At 40.1% G+C, this 17,744-nt stretch overlaps 1 protein-coding gene across 1 annotated transcript; it reads left to right on the top strand.

The window, feature by feature from the left end:
* Positions 1-3,559: 3,559 nt before the first annotated feature.
* On the top strand, positions 3,560-6,411 carry LOC103714263 (Pentatricopeptide repeat (PPR-like) superfamily protein). The gene has a single exon (XM_008801453.5). The coding sequence runs from the start codon at positions 3,688-3,690 to the stop codon at positions 5,347-5,349; it is 1,662 nt and encodes a 553-aa protein (XP_008799675.3). The 5' UTR covers positions 3,560-3,687; the 3' UTR covers positions 5,350-6,411.
* The last annotated feature ends 11,333 nt before the right edge of the window (positions 6,412-17,744 follow it).

The following is a 17,744-nucleotide window of genomic DNA, read 5'->3' as shown; positions in this document are numbered from 1 at the left end:
ATAATATATTTTAAATTTGAATTTGAATTTCAAACATGATTGTTGTTTACAAGATATGCCAACATGATTGTTGTTTCCGGTGCATTTCAAATTTAAATCATCTTCTCTCTCTCAATCGCGTGACATTTAAAAATTACCATTTATCTTGTATTTAAATTTGAATTTGAAATTTATAATTTAAACCCAAATAAATTAGGCCAAATTTTCACCTATAATTCTTATTCTCAAAAAAATTCTATTCTTTCTCCAAATTTTTTCCTTTTTAAAATTTTTTTTTTTTTCTTTGCCCGCCTACACCAGCTTTTTGACTTAGTCTACTGAATTGGTGGTAGGCTGGTTTATTCTCTCAAATGTCTAAAATAAAATTGTTATCACAATCCTTCCAACAGATTATTATTACATGTTGGTTGGAATATATAACTAGACCAATGAAAGTACTCTTAATGCCATGATAGTTTAGAAGTAAAAAGTGTGACCAGTATATATGAGGTGCACATGTGATTTTCTTTCTCCTCCTTCATTTTTTATTTTAAAAATAATAAGAAAATAATCTTTTCCTTATAACATATAGAATAATGATGGTAAGATCTCTCTATACATGGATGTATTGGGTGAAAATAAACCTCGTGGTGCAACCATGGCTGTTAAGCAAACTGAAAATTAAGTGACTTCCATTCTCTGCTCATCAAGCAAAATATAAGGTTCTCGGAAATTGACTTCCATGCCTACTTGACTAACTATCGGGTAAGCATAACAATCCTTGGCAAATCATTTTATGATGAAAGTTTTATAAAAACAAAATTAATTAAATGAAAAGGGAGTTTAAAAAAGATAGGTCCCTGGCCGGAAATTTCTGAGGCAGTCGAAAGGAGTGTCAATCGATCATCTAGAACCATGGTTATGAAAAAATCATGAAATTAAATGTAATTAATTAATTAATGTAAGCTAAAGAGTAATTAATTAATTAACACAATTAACTAAATATAAGCTTGTTGTGTTTGATAGCTAATGTGGCCCTAATTTTGGAGGATTGCTATTTACGATCAGAAGGCCGACTCTAGTTGGAATCGAACTCTAACTCCTTGCCTAGGTGGCAAAGAATATCGATCCTATTCAAGAATGAGCTCAATGGTGATGTTCCATATTGTTAATTTTTTTGTTGTATCATACACGGATATATAAAATTTTCAATTAGTTTAATTGCCTGAATTGTCGTGACTAGTTTCAACTTGCAGGCCATCTATGATGGAATCTTCGTATGCAATGCTGATATTTTATAGCGTGTTACTTGTAGTAATGTGATCTCAAAGTCCCTCCTAGTTCTAGTAAATGAAACGCCGATGCTAGATCGAAAACTAAAAAAAAAAAGAGAGAGAGCATTAGGACAAGTGGATGCATAGGAACTTATTTACAGTAGTGAAAATGTTAAAATGTAATCCTGTAAAATAGTGTGACCTCAAGCTTAAGATTTCCCTTATTATACCTAACCCTTTACATGAGGCTAACATTGATTACAAGCTCCTAACATACCCAAATTCTTTTAATGCCAAATCCTTTTTGTCTATCAAAACAGTGACGGACCACCACTCATAATTCATTTCATTGGAGAAATGAATTCGGGGAAAACAAGCGGCCAAATGGAAAGAGTATTTCATTTTTCAACCAGATTTTCTTTACCTACCAAATCTGCAACTTAGGTTGTAGGTGCGGGAAATGTTTCCTTTTGTTAATAAGAAAAAGAGCAGAAACATTTATACTCTCTAATATGAAGTCTAATTTTCTAAGAACTTTATATGGGTACAGACATTAGCATAGGGTTTGTGTAATTTTGGAGGTGTTATTGTTGTTTGGTAGGTTCCATCATTGTGCAGCTTGATGCCGTCTTAAGGTGGCACCCAATAGACAAAGCATTTATCTTTGTGCTTTAATAAAATCCAGTTCAACTTTCCCTCACCCACCACAAGAATGACAAAATCAACACCAACAAGAATCCTAAGAAATTTTGACAGTCTAAGCAAATTCTTGGATACCACTAAACAATGATATCCAAATATGAGAAGAACCATAGAAAAATGAACGTAACTCAATTAATATGCTAAAATTTGAATTTTCCGGTTCCTCTACCATGTTTTTTTTTTTTAAAAAAAAGGAAAATCATTCCTCCATCTTGTTGGTCTTTTCTGGCATCACTTGTGGTTTCACCTTCAGATACCACTCCTACCTTTAGGATATTACTAACATCATAATCTTAATCTCATTATTTTCTTTTTTCAAGATTCTATGTAGTTTAAAAAAAAAACTCAAATATGGTTAGTCGCTAACACATTCTAAATCCAATCGTTATTTGAATTAGGTTAAAAAAATTGGAACCAAATCTAATCAATTTTTATTAGGGTGTTTGGGTCAAGTATATGATTCTATTGAGTTATTTGGATCAAGAATAATCCAAAACAAGGTTTGTCTCGGTGACCCTTCCCGTCCCAAACTGTACCTACCATACCATATCAGCAAGGTACCAGTGTGGTACCGAGGTTCATTTGATATTGAATCGATTCAGTTCATACCGGTTTGAACCAAGCAAAATCGTCCTATAACACCTAATACTGATATGTACTGTCCAATTTGGGTGGTACCATATCAATAAGGGAAAAAAATATTAGAAAGCCTAACTTGGTACCGAGTGCCTCTCATACCACACCGAACTGGTAATATACTGGTATGGTTCTCATTACCAGCTTTGCGGACTTTGTTCAAACACAAACCATAGTAAATAAACATGTTAGTCGATTATCAAATCAATAAAAGAATAATAAATAACATGAAGACATTATCATGCACCTATTCATTGTATGATTGATGACCACGTCTAAATTATATTCAACAACATAAATAAATGACAAACTATATGAAACATATTATTGAAAATAATAATTTCTTAACTCAAGAAGGTTTGAAATATATAACATTATCATTTTCGGGTTTATTCATGTTTTGATGATGGGATTTGATTTTCCAAGTCCTATCTATATTCAAAAAGGTCAAACTTTTCCAATCCTAACATGAATCAGATAACTTCACTCCAAGCTGAATCATGTTATTCTCAAGTTGATTCCAGATGGAAAACAATCAACTCAATCCACTTGCAATCCTGGTATAGATATCCATGTGTGTAACTTAGAGTAGTAACTGAGAATGCAGGGATGCTTTAGACCGTCAAGTTTTATAAACTATTGTTCTATACCATATGGCGGCATGTCATTTGATATAGACCCGGCAAGTGGACCGCCGGAACTAGTTCGGACTTGTATAGGCCATCTCACAACGAAGCCTCGGATCCAGTTTTAACAACAGCAGTTTGACAGGGGGTATTCGTAATAATGTGACCAAAGTCCGAACTAGTACCGGCAAGTCCATAGCCGATACAGGAGACGTATGACTGATTTGTAAGTTTATAGGGTGTTTTCTGTAAACAGTACCAATATTTAAGTTTCAACTAGTCCCGGCAAGAGGTGTGACGGGACTCCGGTCTCCGAAGTAGTTCAATCTTCAGACGTAAAATTTCTCTTATAAACCCTTATAAGAGTGATATCATTTACAAGTACTTTACGTACCAAATTTTCTACTGCGAGAATTCGGCCGTCACACTGATGCCTTTTCCTTGTCCTCCCTCCCGACCTCCCCCGCCCTATGACCTTGCTCCGCCGCCGCTCATCCGCCACCTCCTCCTCCGACCCCTCTGTTGCTACCCTGCTTAGCTCCTGCTGGACCCTCCGCGGCCTCGAGCAGATTCACGCCCGCATCATCCGCGAGGGACTCGAGCAGCACCACCTCCTCGCCACTCGCTTCCTCTCCCTCTGCGACACCCTCGCCGCCCCTGCCTATGCCACCGCCGCCTTCGCCCGCCTTTCCCGCCCCAACCTCATCCTCTGGAACGCACTCCTTGCCGCCCACGCCCGCCACTCGACCTTGTCCGCCACCCTCGCCGTCTTCAACCGCCTCCGCCGCTTCTCCCCCCTCCCCCCTGACGCTTTCACCTTCCCCTCCCTCCTCCAATCCTGCTCCCGCGAGCCCGCTTCCCTCCCCGTCGGCGCCTCCGTCCACGCCGCCGTCATCCGCTGCGGCCTCGAGGTCGACATCTTCGTCCGCACCGCGCTCATCGACTTCTACGGCAAATGCCACGAGATCGAGGCCGCCAGGAGGGTCTTTGATTCTATGCAACATCGAAATGTGGTATCTTGGACGGCTCTGGTTGTTGGATATCTAAATTTTGGCGATGTGGGTTCAGCTAGGGCTCTGTTCGATGAAATGCCGAAGAAAAATGTGGTAACTTGGAATGTCATGATTGATGGGTATGTCAAGTCTGGAGATTTGCTTAGTGCTCGCAAGCTTTTTGATGAGATGCCCGAAAGGAATGCAGTCTCCTTTACTTCGTTGATCAATGGGTATGCGAAAGCTGGGGACTTGGCATCGGCTAGGCTCTTGTTTGAGCAGTCGAAGGACAGGGATGTTGTCTCATGGTCAGCGATGATCTCAGGATATGCCCAGAATGGCCGCCCTGGTGAGGCGTTGAAGATCTTTCTCGAGATGTATGATCGGAAAATCAAACCCGATGAGTTTGTTGTCGTGGGCTTGATGTCCGCATGTTCCCAATTAGGTAGCCTTACGATGGCCAAATGGGTGGATTCATACATTGCCCATAGCTCAATCAATGTCAAAAGGGCCCATGTCTTGGCTGCATTGATAGACATGAATGCAAAGTGTGGGAACATGAAAAGAGCTTCTCTTCTGTTCGAGTCAATGCCAAGGAGGGACTTGATCTCGTATTCTTCAATGATGCAAGGGTATTCTATTCATGGGGCTGGAGCCAAGGCGGTGGATCTCTTCTCTAGGATGCTTCGAGAAGGGATTTTGCCTGATGAGGTTGCGTTCACAGTTGTCCTCACAGCATGTAGTCATGCTGGGCTGGTTGAAGAAGGGTATAAATATTTTGAGTTGATGAAGAATGACTACATTGTTGTTCCTTTGCCAGATCATTATGCATGTGTGGTGGATCTCCTTGGTCGGGCAGGGAGGTTGGAAGAGGCTTATGAGTTAATCAAATCAATGCCTGTGGAGCCTCATGCTGGAGCTTGGGGTGCATTGCTAGGAGCTTGCAGGCTTCATTGCAATATCAAACTTGGTGAGACTGTGGCAAGGAGACTTTTTGAAATAGAGCCACAGAATGCTGGTAATTATGTGTTGTTATCAAATATCTATGCAGCAGCTGATAGGTGGGCCGAGGTGTCAGAGATAAGGACTATAATGACAGGGAGAGGAATTAGGAAGATTCCTGGTTGTACTTGGATTTAGAAAGAAGCATATTCTTGGTATCATCCTATTATTGACAGAACATGCAAATCTTGCTGCTGATCTGTGGTCTGAAGAGCTTGCATAACCTATTTAGATGCTTAGAAGGCAACATTCAGAGATCTCAGTTCAAAAAGCGATTGCAGCAGTGGCAACTGAAATTTTGGAGCATCATGCTATTGCCATTACCTGAATGATTGGAGTTTGTTATATTTATTGGCATTGTGCCCTTGCCATTACCTGGATAATTGGAGATTGTTATATTTATTGGACAACAGGCCCTGTTATTCCCTGTTCTAGTGATAAGATAAAGAATCCACCAAGGGAAGTTAAGGATGATGGCTTCGGGGTTATATTGAATCTAAGTCTCCTGAACGGTGAACCTCTTTGTGTTTATATGACAATTGGCCTTGTCAATGAGATTTCTTTGCTCCACCAAAGCAATGAAAAACGATGGCTGCTGGGAATCTGTTGATTCTAGTTTGCTGCCTGATTTTGCACTCATGAAAAGAGTTTGGATTGTAAGCATATCTATGTACTGGATTTGATGATATGCATCTTTTCCTCACAATCCAGTATCACAAATACAATACCAATCAATTGGAGACATTTACTTCTATCAATCAAAGACAAAAGTGAAGCCACCCATGCTTCACTGGACATGATTTTTGGGTGCAATGTGAGAACTTGATGCATATGTTCCATTTTGGCAATTCCAACAGAGAACCTAGTGATATTTTCAACCAACAGTATTGTAGACAGAGGACAGAATGGCACGTTAGCTACAGCTGGAACTGTGAAGAGAGATTTGGAACAGAGTAGTATGGCTTTGTACTTTAGAAAGAACATAATTTCTATTGGTTTCCATGCTATCCTGCAGCAGTATCAATACTCATAAATTGTGATTACTGTATCCAATTCAACATCAGGCATTCTTGTTTTAAGGAAATAGTGCCTTTTCCCATTGAAACAGAAAGAAACAATGGGTAAGGGGAGTTATGAATGTGAATTTTCTCAAAAAACAGTATTATGAATATGAAACTTGAGATTTTTCTGTTTGTGAAATTCTGAAAACTATATCCTAATTTCTGATAGCCGTAAATGCCCATTTCGTTGAATTTCTAAAAGATATGTTTTGGCATCGGCGGTCATTTTGTCATCAATTATTTTCAGAATTTCAGTCTTTGCGCTATGTAAATTGTTATATTTCTGCATAATCAGTACAAAATTTGATTTTTGCTTATATTTGCTGTGCACACTAGGTGCATTTTGACTTATCTTTGTCACAGGTTCATTGTTAAGCCTTGATCAGCTGCTGGAATGACTTGTTTCTTCACTAATGCAATGTTGTTGCAGTTTATTATTCAAAAGCTTCACACTGTTCTTTAAGTAAATATATAAACTAAGGTGCTATTCTTCCATCTTGATATTTTCTCTTTTGCCAATTTTTATTCTTTGCTGTCTATGAACCAATCAATCTAATGGGACTTAGCTCCAAGTTTTTGGCTGAAAACTTCTATATATCGCAGTATCTTAGCTGAGCTTATTTGATTTCTGGTGTAATTTCTTTCATATGTTCATTTCTTCTGCTAAATAATGGATCAGCATATGAGTGCTGGAAATTTATGTTTTCATCATGTAAGAAGGCTGTCTGTATCAAAATTTGATAATTCATCTGACTGACTCTCTTTTGTTTCCCATCATGTGAATTTAAGGAAAACCGTGAGGAAGCTGCATCGAAAAAGTACAATGCATGGCCACGCTTCATATATTGAAAAAAATTACAAGCACAGAAACTGAAGTGATATCATACATGTTCTTTATAGATTTTCATGGTAGATGACTTCTAAGACTAGGGGGAGCTTCTGCAGATGAGAATCTGTCCTGAACTTGGTCCAAACCCCATGTTTAGCCTTGCACACTTATTGAACCAAAGGGCACTTAACCACTTACTGTTTATGCTATAGATGACAGAATTAAACGGGACATTTGTTAATGCAATTGCCCTTGGTCTTAGATCATAATGTGTTCTCCATTGGTTGTTTAAAAAATTAATTGAATCTTTTGGGCAAAAAAGTATTTCAGGTCCAGAAATTTGTAATAGCTTTCTCTAAGAGCCTGAAGAAAATTGTAACATTTTTTCTTAAGAAACTAGGGTTTGAACACTAAGACCTTCAGCCAAGAGGGGTGCCAACCAGCTGAGCTAAGACTGGTTCGCCTTATATTTGGAATAGCATGCTATGCTGCTATGGCTTTCCTTCTATTTCTTTTTCTTTTTTTTTTTGATGAATTTTCCTTCTATTTGTTTTTGAGAAAATACAAAGACTGAAGCCTCTAGGAACAACTATTGATACTTATAATCTCCAGCTTTCTTTAGTAAGTTAATAAGATGGTAGAATATCTTCATGAACTGCTCTATGCTTCTCCCATTGACATGGCCGAAGCCATCAAGAATGGCGACAAGCAATTCACTTGTACCCCATGCTGCCTGAGCTCCTCCGTTGCATTCCTAGTCCCACCATTGCATGCTTCGATGCCATACATGCATATCCATTGCAGCCTCTCCAATCACTGATGCCAAGCTTCCATTTTTGATGATGCTCTCCCTGCCCCATCAGACATGCTGCATGCTTCGTGCTCAAGAACATGCCGGTCATGTTGACGCCCAAGGAACGGAGAGTATCAGCGATTCTCGATCTCGCAGGGTCAATGATGGCTGCGTTATTGGACATGGCACTGAGCTCGCAAAGTCTATAGCTTTTTTGAGATCGTCTTTGTTCGAGACATCGCAATAGACGAAGGTCATTAGAGGATGCCGGCAATCAAGACCTTGGCACCATGCTGGGAGAATAGTCGGCAGTCGCCTTCCTTCTAACTTGCAATAAGAGCCACCATAGGTGAATTATACTATGTTCCATATTTGCACTTAATTAACATGAAAGTCTGCAAGGAATATACATTACCACCTTTTGATGGAGGATGAGGCTGTGTGCTTGCTTGTGGCAACTTGAAGCTCTCTCGATCTCCGTTATCTTCTATGGCGTGCTAAAGGTGGTGACGTAATGCACTATATACATGTATATGTATATGTGTATACATATAAATATCTTATATAAGGAAAGACAAGCAATTTAGAGAAGCGCCTCGCTATGAGAATGACGCTTCGCTAATGCATTGCATTGTCAGCTTTGCTACCGACGCTTCGAGGCCTTGGCTTGGTGTAATTTGTGGGCGGAGTTTTTTATGACCAAATTTTTTTCTTGATTTCCATTTCAAATGGTTCTCTGAACTTTTTATCAATATGAGGTGTGTAGTCCAGCGCTCGGCTTAGGGGTAAGAGCCCTCAAAGAAGCAGTCAACGATAAGCAGCTCATAGCCTAGGGGCTACCGCAGGAAGTCAGCTTCGCCTGTGATCTTGAGGAATACAAAATGTTCCCCGGAATTCGTAGCAAGGACTTGACTTTGCCTGCTATTCTTATCTTAAGTGCTTTACTACCGAGGCTCAGCATAAAGGACGTTCCTATCTATAGAAGCGCTTCATTCCGCTTCGCTAATGCCCGGCTAAGTCGTCGAGCCCTCGAATCATCTTGGTGACAGAGCACTGAGGACATGACAGGGTGAGGGAGGTGGAGAAGCGAGGGAAAGGAAGAGGTTGGCACATGCAAGCGTGCAAGATTTGAACATTTGTGGAGCTAAGCCAGGTCAAAGCATGGGGTCATGTGTTGGATTGCTAACTTATCCTTAATTTTGTTTAATCTCAAGCCTTCTTGTTTTAGGGATCGTTTGGTTGCCCGTAATTGGACGTGGAAATCAGTTCGGGCTAGGGGAGCCCTCTTTGGGTGTTTGGTTGGCCCAAAGTAGAACTAAACTAAGTTCCTACTTGAATCAATTTAAGAGAAAAGGCCCGAGCTATTTCGGCCCAAGAAGGGCTAAAGCCACTTAAGTAAAGTTGGCCCCTGCTCAGCCCACTTATAAACAGGCTCTCAGACTAAGTTCAGCCCAACAGTTGATCTCAACGTCAAACTCTCGGGCCCAAGCCACTGTACCCTTCCATAGATTAGGAATTGGTTTACCTCGCCATAGATAATGAGCACAACCTGCAAACGGATTGGAGGGCATGTCATGTATTTTCTGGTGCAACATGACATCGAGTTTTACCTAAATTCTAGAAATACACCTATGGTGCATGCCACATACTGCCTCTTGTGCAAACTCCACCTATTCTCTTATTGTTGAGAAGAACGAGTACAGTGTAGAGTGTCATGCATGTAGATGTTTTCCATCTATTTGATTACATAAGGGCATGGACACATAATTACTGAAATTTTATATGAGGTTCTTCTTGATACCACAATTTCCAACATTGTATAAGCAATGGATATCTAATCTGTTGCTGCAGATAATCCTATCTCAAGAAAAGAATATTCACAGGCTGAATGAGCTTGTTCAGAGCCTTCAGCAACAGCTGCTGCAGTGCCATGGAAGTAACATTGCACTAAATGGCGCCAGAAATTCCTTGGCAGCAAAAGTTAATGAGATTGAGAGGCAGCAAAATGTGGAAGATTAAGAAAGCTGGAACTAATTGAAATTACTTGGCAGTCATGGCTGTCTCTTTATCAGAATTGTCAGTAGTGAAACAGTTCAGGCAGCTTGAAACCAGCACAAGATTTGGATCCCTGGCATGTTTAATAAAGAAGTGATGCCTTTGTCACTGAACACCAGAGAAGCTGGCTGCCAAGGTGAATAACTCAGTGCAGCATGTCAGCTCATCTTTGAAATGATGGCCTTCTGTCCATATGCTTAGTTATTCCGAAATTGATTATTTCAGTTGACATAATTATCTCTAGATATCAAACCTTTAAATTTTTCACCGAGTCTTTAGATTCCCTGGAGGCACTTTGAGCCATTTATCGAACCGATTTATCATATATTAGTTTGATAAATTGAGCAGCAACGATGATAGCAACAACAATTATAGCAATATGAGCAATTACAGTGCTGTACTCTATGACATTGATGGTGACAATGGCAGCGAGGAAGACACATAGGTTCTTGTAATTCATATCAACTGTAAAAGTTTGAAGTTCAGATCAACATCACTGGGAACGCAGCTGCTGCCTAGATATGATTGTGCATAATGTTGCATGCCCTCTGAATGTTCTGCCATTATGTTCTCTTTATATTTATCTGTGCTCTGCCCGCATGATAGCATTGCTGTCTTATTACTGCTATTCCTGCTATTGCATCATATTTTATTTGATCCTCATTTTTTTATCCATGATTTGTCTTTTCAAATATATAAAATCTGCAAGTCCTATAGTTGCTTAATACACACTTTCGAAGGTACGTTGCTGTTCTGGTTAGCTTGTTTGAAAATGATTGCATGTATTAATAATGTTTTACCCTTCGCATCCATTTACATGACAGTTCTAGCATGAAAAATGTTCGATGGCTTTGCATTCTGTTGGAAGACAGTTCGTTTTACTTCTCACTGTACAGGTTACCAGCTTAGTTCATATTTATTACTAGGGATTTTTAGCCTTATTTATCTTACTTGTATGTTAACAACCTTTTATACTTTACGTGCATTTCACATGGCAGTTCTAGCATGAAAAATGTTCAATGATTCTGCTTCACCTCATAGGGAATCTTCTGTGTGTCTTTGCCTACTAAGGATGAGAGAGTTTGACTGTTTCTTATAAAAAAAATTGAAATTCCGATATTAGAAGTTCTGGTACGATCGAAGGAATCGCTAGGCTTTGGAACAAGATAATGCTTTGTCTGCAGCATCAGACTTTCTTCAAGTTAGTGCATGGGTCTGTGTAGATGGGCATGAAGGATTTGGAAAACTAGGGTTTGAAAAAAGAAATCACTTTCCTGACCTGATGAAGTAAGCAGAGCAAAATCTCTCTTTGTTTTGCGATTATATGATTAAAGAAGGCCGAAAGTTTTCTATTTAAGGATTTTAGGTGACGTAGAAGTCTGAAGAACAAGCTTTCAAAGGAAACTTGCCAGCTCCATACAAGAATTCAGGTCATGGATTTTGACTATGTGCACAAAATAAAAGTTAGGTGTGGTTTAGTGAGCAAAGCAATGAATACTCGCGCAGAGATCAACTTGGCCAACGAGTTAAAATTTGTGGCATTTTTACACAATGTAACCTTTCTTGGCCTGTCTAAGATCGTTAAAACTACTTGCTCAAGTGTTTGAATGGGTGCACTTTCATCTAACAGAACCAGTAGTAATTTGTGTGCATGCATGATTCATTTCTCCAATCCTTCGTGAGTTAATAGACCAGGCTATCTGTCCATGCTCTTCCCATGGTACCAGCTAATGTGTCTTTATGTCCAACTACGACAGGTTGATATCTTCTGAGCTATTACTGAGAATCCCTCTCCCTTCCTATTCTTACATATCTTGTGTTTAGCTAGTACAGGTTTGCAGACAAATGAAGAAGCAAAACAGATCACTTCATTGCTTGGCGGCTCAAAGGCTTCATCCTCTTGTATGCAGTTGGGTTAACTCAATGCAAGAAACTTTTTATTAAGAAGCTGTGCAGATCATCTCAACTCTTGCAGGGGATTCTTGTCTTAATTGGCTGCTCTGTACTTGGAGTATGAATGGAAGGACACCCCTATGGCTATGGAACCAGATTGATGGGCCTTCTGAAACTTCTGCTGTCAAAAGGCTTTCAGAAACATTTACCCTGCCTTGAAAACCCTGTCCTGGAGTTTCCTAATTTGAGGAACAATGATGACTTCAGGTAGCCCATCATTTCAGCCGGGCTGTTTGTAAATGGCAACGAGGTGGTTGGGAGTTCCGGACAGGAACAGCTCAAGCAATTAGCGCTGAAGATTAATGCTACTGCGGATGAGGGTATTGCTCAAAACAGACATGCATGAAGATATATACAAGAAATTGGCACACTATGACACTAATAAACGGGAACTTCTACTACATGGATGCTTGTGATAGTGATGGTAGCTGCATGACCTACTGCATTTGAAATTGACAGTTAAATAGATGTACATGCAAGTTGAAACGTAACCTCTTAGAGTTTGCTTTGCCACTTTATCTATATGGTATCAGAACGTGTTTCATTGGAGTACAAATTTAAGTATGTTGGAGATTATGGCAACAAGATAGATGGTATGAAGAAGGCTAATAAGATTGATATGGATTGCAATGCTTAGAGGAAGGGAGTTTAGATGGTGGGAAGCAGTTTGGAAGATTCAAGGAAACCTTAAACTTGTTTTGCTACAGACATGAATGGCAAAGAAGAAACTGGGGGACCCCTTGCTGAAGAAGTGGCTGGAACTGGTATCCCAGGGTGCATGCATCTTAGATGTATTTATTTACTTTTATCTAGTAATGCATTTATATGATTTTTTTTTTGTTTGTTTTCATTTTTGTTGTTATTTTGTATTTTGTTGAATTGTTCTTATTATTTCCATATCCCATCCCATATGGCTTGTCTCAGCAAGTGGGCAGACAGAAATATAGGGTGCCCCAAGCCCTTTACTCTGAAGCAAAGTAACTTATGATGCACATCTTTCTTTTTCTTTTTTTTTCTTTTTCTTTTTCTTTTGTACTTGGGGAATCAATGCGCATTGAAAGGGCTCAACTTTAGCAAAAAAAAAGGGCTCATAGAAAACTGGGGCGATATTTACTGATGGGATTCTGATAATAGAATAGAGAGAGAGAGAGAGAGAGAGAGAGAGCGAGAGATGAGCAACCTTTGCTTCGAAGCACATGACCTTCTCATCCATAAGGATGGAACTGAAAGAAGGCCTTCAATGTCCTTTAATGGGTGTTCATTTCTCATGACGTATGGCCATAGAAGCTTGGTTGGCACCAAAGTATCAAGTCCCAACCCCCTTGTAAATATGAAGCATCAATGCCCTTTATAGCACCTCCTCTCTCGGGGCAGCAGGTGGGTTGGATCAAGCTTGACCCTATTGGATGCTGATAGGGACTGGCTGTGCCGGTGAGACCTCGATCCAGTTGAAATCACCATTTGTCCTAAAAGCTTAAGCTGATAGGATGAGGTAGATTTATTTATATATTTTATATTTTCTTACACTCCCCCTCACATGTGGATCGGACTTTCCTTTAATGGGTGAGCCCAACATGTGAAATTTTTAATAATGGGGTTAAAGAGTGCGGAGACAGGGTTCGAACTCAGGACCTCTGCTTTGATACCAAGTTGAAATCACCACTTTTTTAAAAAGCTAATGATTTTTTTTGGGTGAAACTCTCTTTGAATTGAGAGGTGATTGTATTTGATTATAAATAGGAAAACTTACAACAATAGAATGGGAAGAAAAGTAATTGCAAAGATTTTAACAACTCAATTAGAATGTTAGAAAGATTTCTTCTTTGTTTCCAATAACTCTGCATCTTCCTTATTAGTTTCCAACGGCTCTATATCTTTCTTATTGGTATTCAATAATTCTGCATATGATAAATTGGTGATTTCCTAACAGATCCAACCCATCACTTGGCGAGTTTGGGTTGGGTCTCATCTTAGGTCCGTTTGGGTCAAATTTAAGAGTCAAACCTATACTTCCTAAAATTAGGTCCGAGTCTTACATGATCGGTCATCAGTTGTTGACCTTGGGTTTGGATTGCTTCGTTAAGTTTGATCCATAGCTCGGTGGATTTGACTTCAATTTCCTTTCAGGTCTTGCTTGGTGTCGGATTTTAAGAGGCTAAACTTGGATCTTATTGATCAAATATGCTCCAGCCGAACTAGGCACGATTAGGTTGGGTTTAATTTTGTGAAATCCTATCAAGCTTATTGACGCTTAGGGGGTTGGGATGGATCCAAATCAGGTAGGTGTTGCCTCTCTCTATTTCATGAGCTCGGGTATGGGAATTTGATATATTAGGCCTTTCTCAACCCAGTTCCAATATTATCCTCTCTTTTTTTTCAAAAATAAATAAATAGAATCTTTGTTATTTATAAATGAGGCCAAATAGTCCTATTGTCTTTATATTTGAACAGTAAATATAATGTTAATTTGTTATACTATTATAACTTGAAACAAGAAGAGTTGAGATGCAGATCATTAGAGGAGCTTATATTTTTATAATAGTGAAAATCGATATTATATTTTCATCTAACATAAAAACATATTAAAGGGGTTAATTGCTAATCGAAGAACAAGGAATACTCTTCCCCCTTAAAAATAAATTATGGTTCTAATTATCTTTTTACGAGAAAAAGGGCTGTTATGGAATTGGTTAAAGCCAAAGGACTCATCCATCAAAATCCCGTGGGGCAACCCCTATTGCAAATAAGGTCGCAGTTTCGGTGATACGGCGTAGTTGGTGTGCGAAGAATATGTTACGCGTTTCGTCTTAACCACTTTGGCTGGTCCTGGCTCGAGTGCGATGAGAATGTGGGAGAGAATTGGGGACCATATCCGGACACCTAAGCATGATCTGGCCGAGTCTGAATGCAGATAACTTTTAAGGACCGGTCTCGGCACGGGATTCTTGTTCTCATGTGGAAGCAATTAAAACCTTATAAATGTTAGTACGTTTGCTTCAAAGAGTTGTACCTTTTGCCCTTTGCCGACTGATGGTGGGAGTTTCTTAGACACGATGCAAATTGTATAGTTCTGTATAAGTATTGAAAATCTTTCATACAAGTAATCAATATAGAACTAAACACACACTCGAATGAGCTCTCATATATTTTCTTCATTTAAGCTCTGACGTCTTCATCATGCTAAGGATTCAAATCTATTCAAATTTAATCATAAGCATCACGATCGGTCCATTGTCAGCCTTAATGAGCTAATGCTGTAGTGTCTCCTAGTCTACATGGACAATCAGCCTAGTCCGATCTGATACCATTTGTAACAATCCAAAAAAAACTAGCCGAAAGGTATATTTTTAGGTTTCTTAGACATCTAAAATCTTCTCAACGAATCCATGTGAGACTAAATAAATACTCGTATGGATCCTCACATATGTAGCCAAGTATTTAGGTAAGATTTAAAGGAGGTAGTTTGTGTTTTCTCTCCTTACGGTAATAAGATCAAATCCTCAGCCATATGTGCTCGTTGATAGATTAGATAAATGAGCGAGAACCAGTCTTTCCTAGGCCTTAATAGCTAGCCTACAATCAGCATAGAAGTATCAACTTTTTGACCGAAAGATCTTGCACATGAATGAAATGTCAAAATTATTCCATAATTGTCCTTCAAGAAGAGAGGTTGTAGGAATATGTTGCTTAACTGTGACGGGTACGGAAAGATTGTGCAATCTAAGTTAGAATTTAATGAGCATGATCTCCTTCGACTCATTGGAGATGTTTTTGTATTCAACGCGCTTGGCGAGGACAAGGTTTGGACATTTCACGGTAGTTTCCGGTGTTGGGAGAATTGTAATCTCGGATTGCATGGGAGGTGGATCTACCTTTCGTTCTGGCTTCATGATGGCTTGGTATCTTGCACCTTGCTCTGTTCACATTTATACCCGCGTCATCAGATCCTCTTTTCCTCGGATCTATCTGCCTTCTCAGTTTCAAGTCATTGACTTGTTTTGTGCTAGGTCGATTATGAGTCCACAATTTTTTTTTTTTTTTATGAAATAGATCGATGTATCATACAGTATATGGATATGAATACAACTAAAAAAATCAAAAAATAATAGATCCTAGAATGCACTGGGCAAGTTCCTCTCTCCAACTTAAAGAGTATCTCTAGAGTGGAATCCTTAATTTTCTCTACTTGTTATTTTGTGTTGGATGGATTGAGCCCGTACCTTAGCTTGCTCTACTTTACTGGTTACGATCAGCTGAACAATCCTTCTTTTTAGGGAGGTAAATCAGGAAAAAAAAAAAAAAAAACATCATTCCATGAAAATCAGAAAACAAAATATTCAAATCATTGGAGTTGGTTCGGGAACTGCCTCTCGAATAGAATTCTTGTATTCAAATTCCGTGAGGGGGCTTCTTGTAAATTAAGAAATGCCATTGAAATATGCTGATACACCGTAGGAAGCATACTTTGTGATGCAAGCAGGACGATCCAAATTTCTTGTTTGAGTAAGTTTGCGAATTATGAACCATGGCTTGAAGTCGAAATCTTATGGTTAAATGATGCACAAATTGGACATAGAAATCATGAACTTGATCGTGTGTCGGCATGATTGATACCAAGTTGCATGGGCTTACAGATGTTTAGAGGAAGCAAGAATCTAAAGAAGTCGATGTTCCCAGGAGGATTCTGGCCATAAACTTGGTTTCTAATCCAGTCATCACAGATGTATAAATCCTAACATTCGGTTTCGTCCAAAAGTTCCTTGATAATTATGTTGCGGGATTTTCACCCCGGCAACAGCCTTAGTCCCAACCGAGCCGAGCAGAAAGAGACCGCGTCCCCCACGAGGTCCGCTTTGGGCGCTCCGGTCCGCGCGTCCAGCGCTGACGGAGGGAGACGTTTCCGGCCCGCGCGTCCAGCGCTGACGGGGGGATTGCCCTCACGGTTTTGTCCCACAAAAGGGCCCTCGTGAGGAAAAGGCTTCGCCCTCCTCATTATAAGGCACGGAACCTTTCCGCTCTAGCCGATGTGGGACTAAATTCAAGGCCCCCTCCCCCCCCACAACATAGCCCCCCCAGCGGGAAGGTTCCGGCCAGGTTTTACCCCAACGGGCCCCCACAGTCCTGGAGGGTAGTCAATGGAGAGAGGAGGCTGGCCCTCCTTCTAGCGCCATCTGTTGCGGGATTTTCACCCCGGCAACAGCCTTAGTCCCAACCGAGCCGAGCAGAAAGAGACCGCGTCCCCCACGAGGTATTGTCCGCTTTGGGCGCTCCGGTCCGCGCGTCCAGCGCTGACGGAGGGAGACGTTTCCGGCCCGCGCGTCCAGCGCTGACGGGGGGATTGCCCTCACGGTTTTGTCCCACAAAAGGGCCCTCGTGAGGAAAAGGCTTCGCCCTCCTCATTATAAGGCACGGAACCTTTCCGCTCTAGCCGATGTGGGACTAAATTCAAGGCCCCCTCCCCCCCCCCCCCCCACAACAAATTACAATCTAGAATTCAACGCTAGAATTTTTCAAAAGATGTTTCCCAAATTGCTAGAAGAGAACTCCTCATCAATCAAGCCAAAGAACCAAATGTTTGAATGCTCAACTCTTGGGAGCCATGAAATAACCTTTCCCCACCAAAAGTTGGCACTTTCTATTGAATGCTCGTATAAATATATCCCTTCAAGGTTCATGATAAATGAGGCACTTAGTCTTCCACAATTAATGTTAAGACATTTTTCTATTCCTTTCCACCATTAATCCTTCCCTTCCTCTAATTAATCTCCCTCAGATCCTTCCATGGACTTGCCGAGATATCAGAGCCACATGGGCTTGCCCCCAATACCAACTAATTGCAGTT

The sequence above is a fragment of the Phoenix dactylifera genome, chromosome 4 (assembly GCF_051530095.1).
Source record: "Phoenix dactylifera cultivar Ajwa chromosome 4, Ajwa_hap1_PhDact_Kaust_v1.1, whole genome shotgun sequence".
Taxonomy (NCBI): domain Eukaryota; kingdom Viridiplantae; phylum Streptophyta; class Magnoliopsida; order Arecales; family Arecaceae; genus Phoenix; species Phoenix dactylifera.
This window is presented reverse-complemented; position numbering and strand designations above follow the sequence as displayed.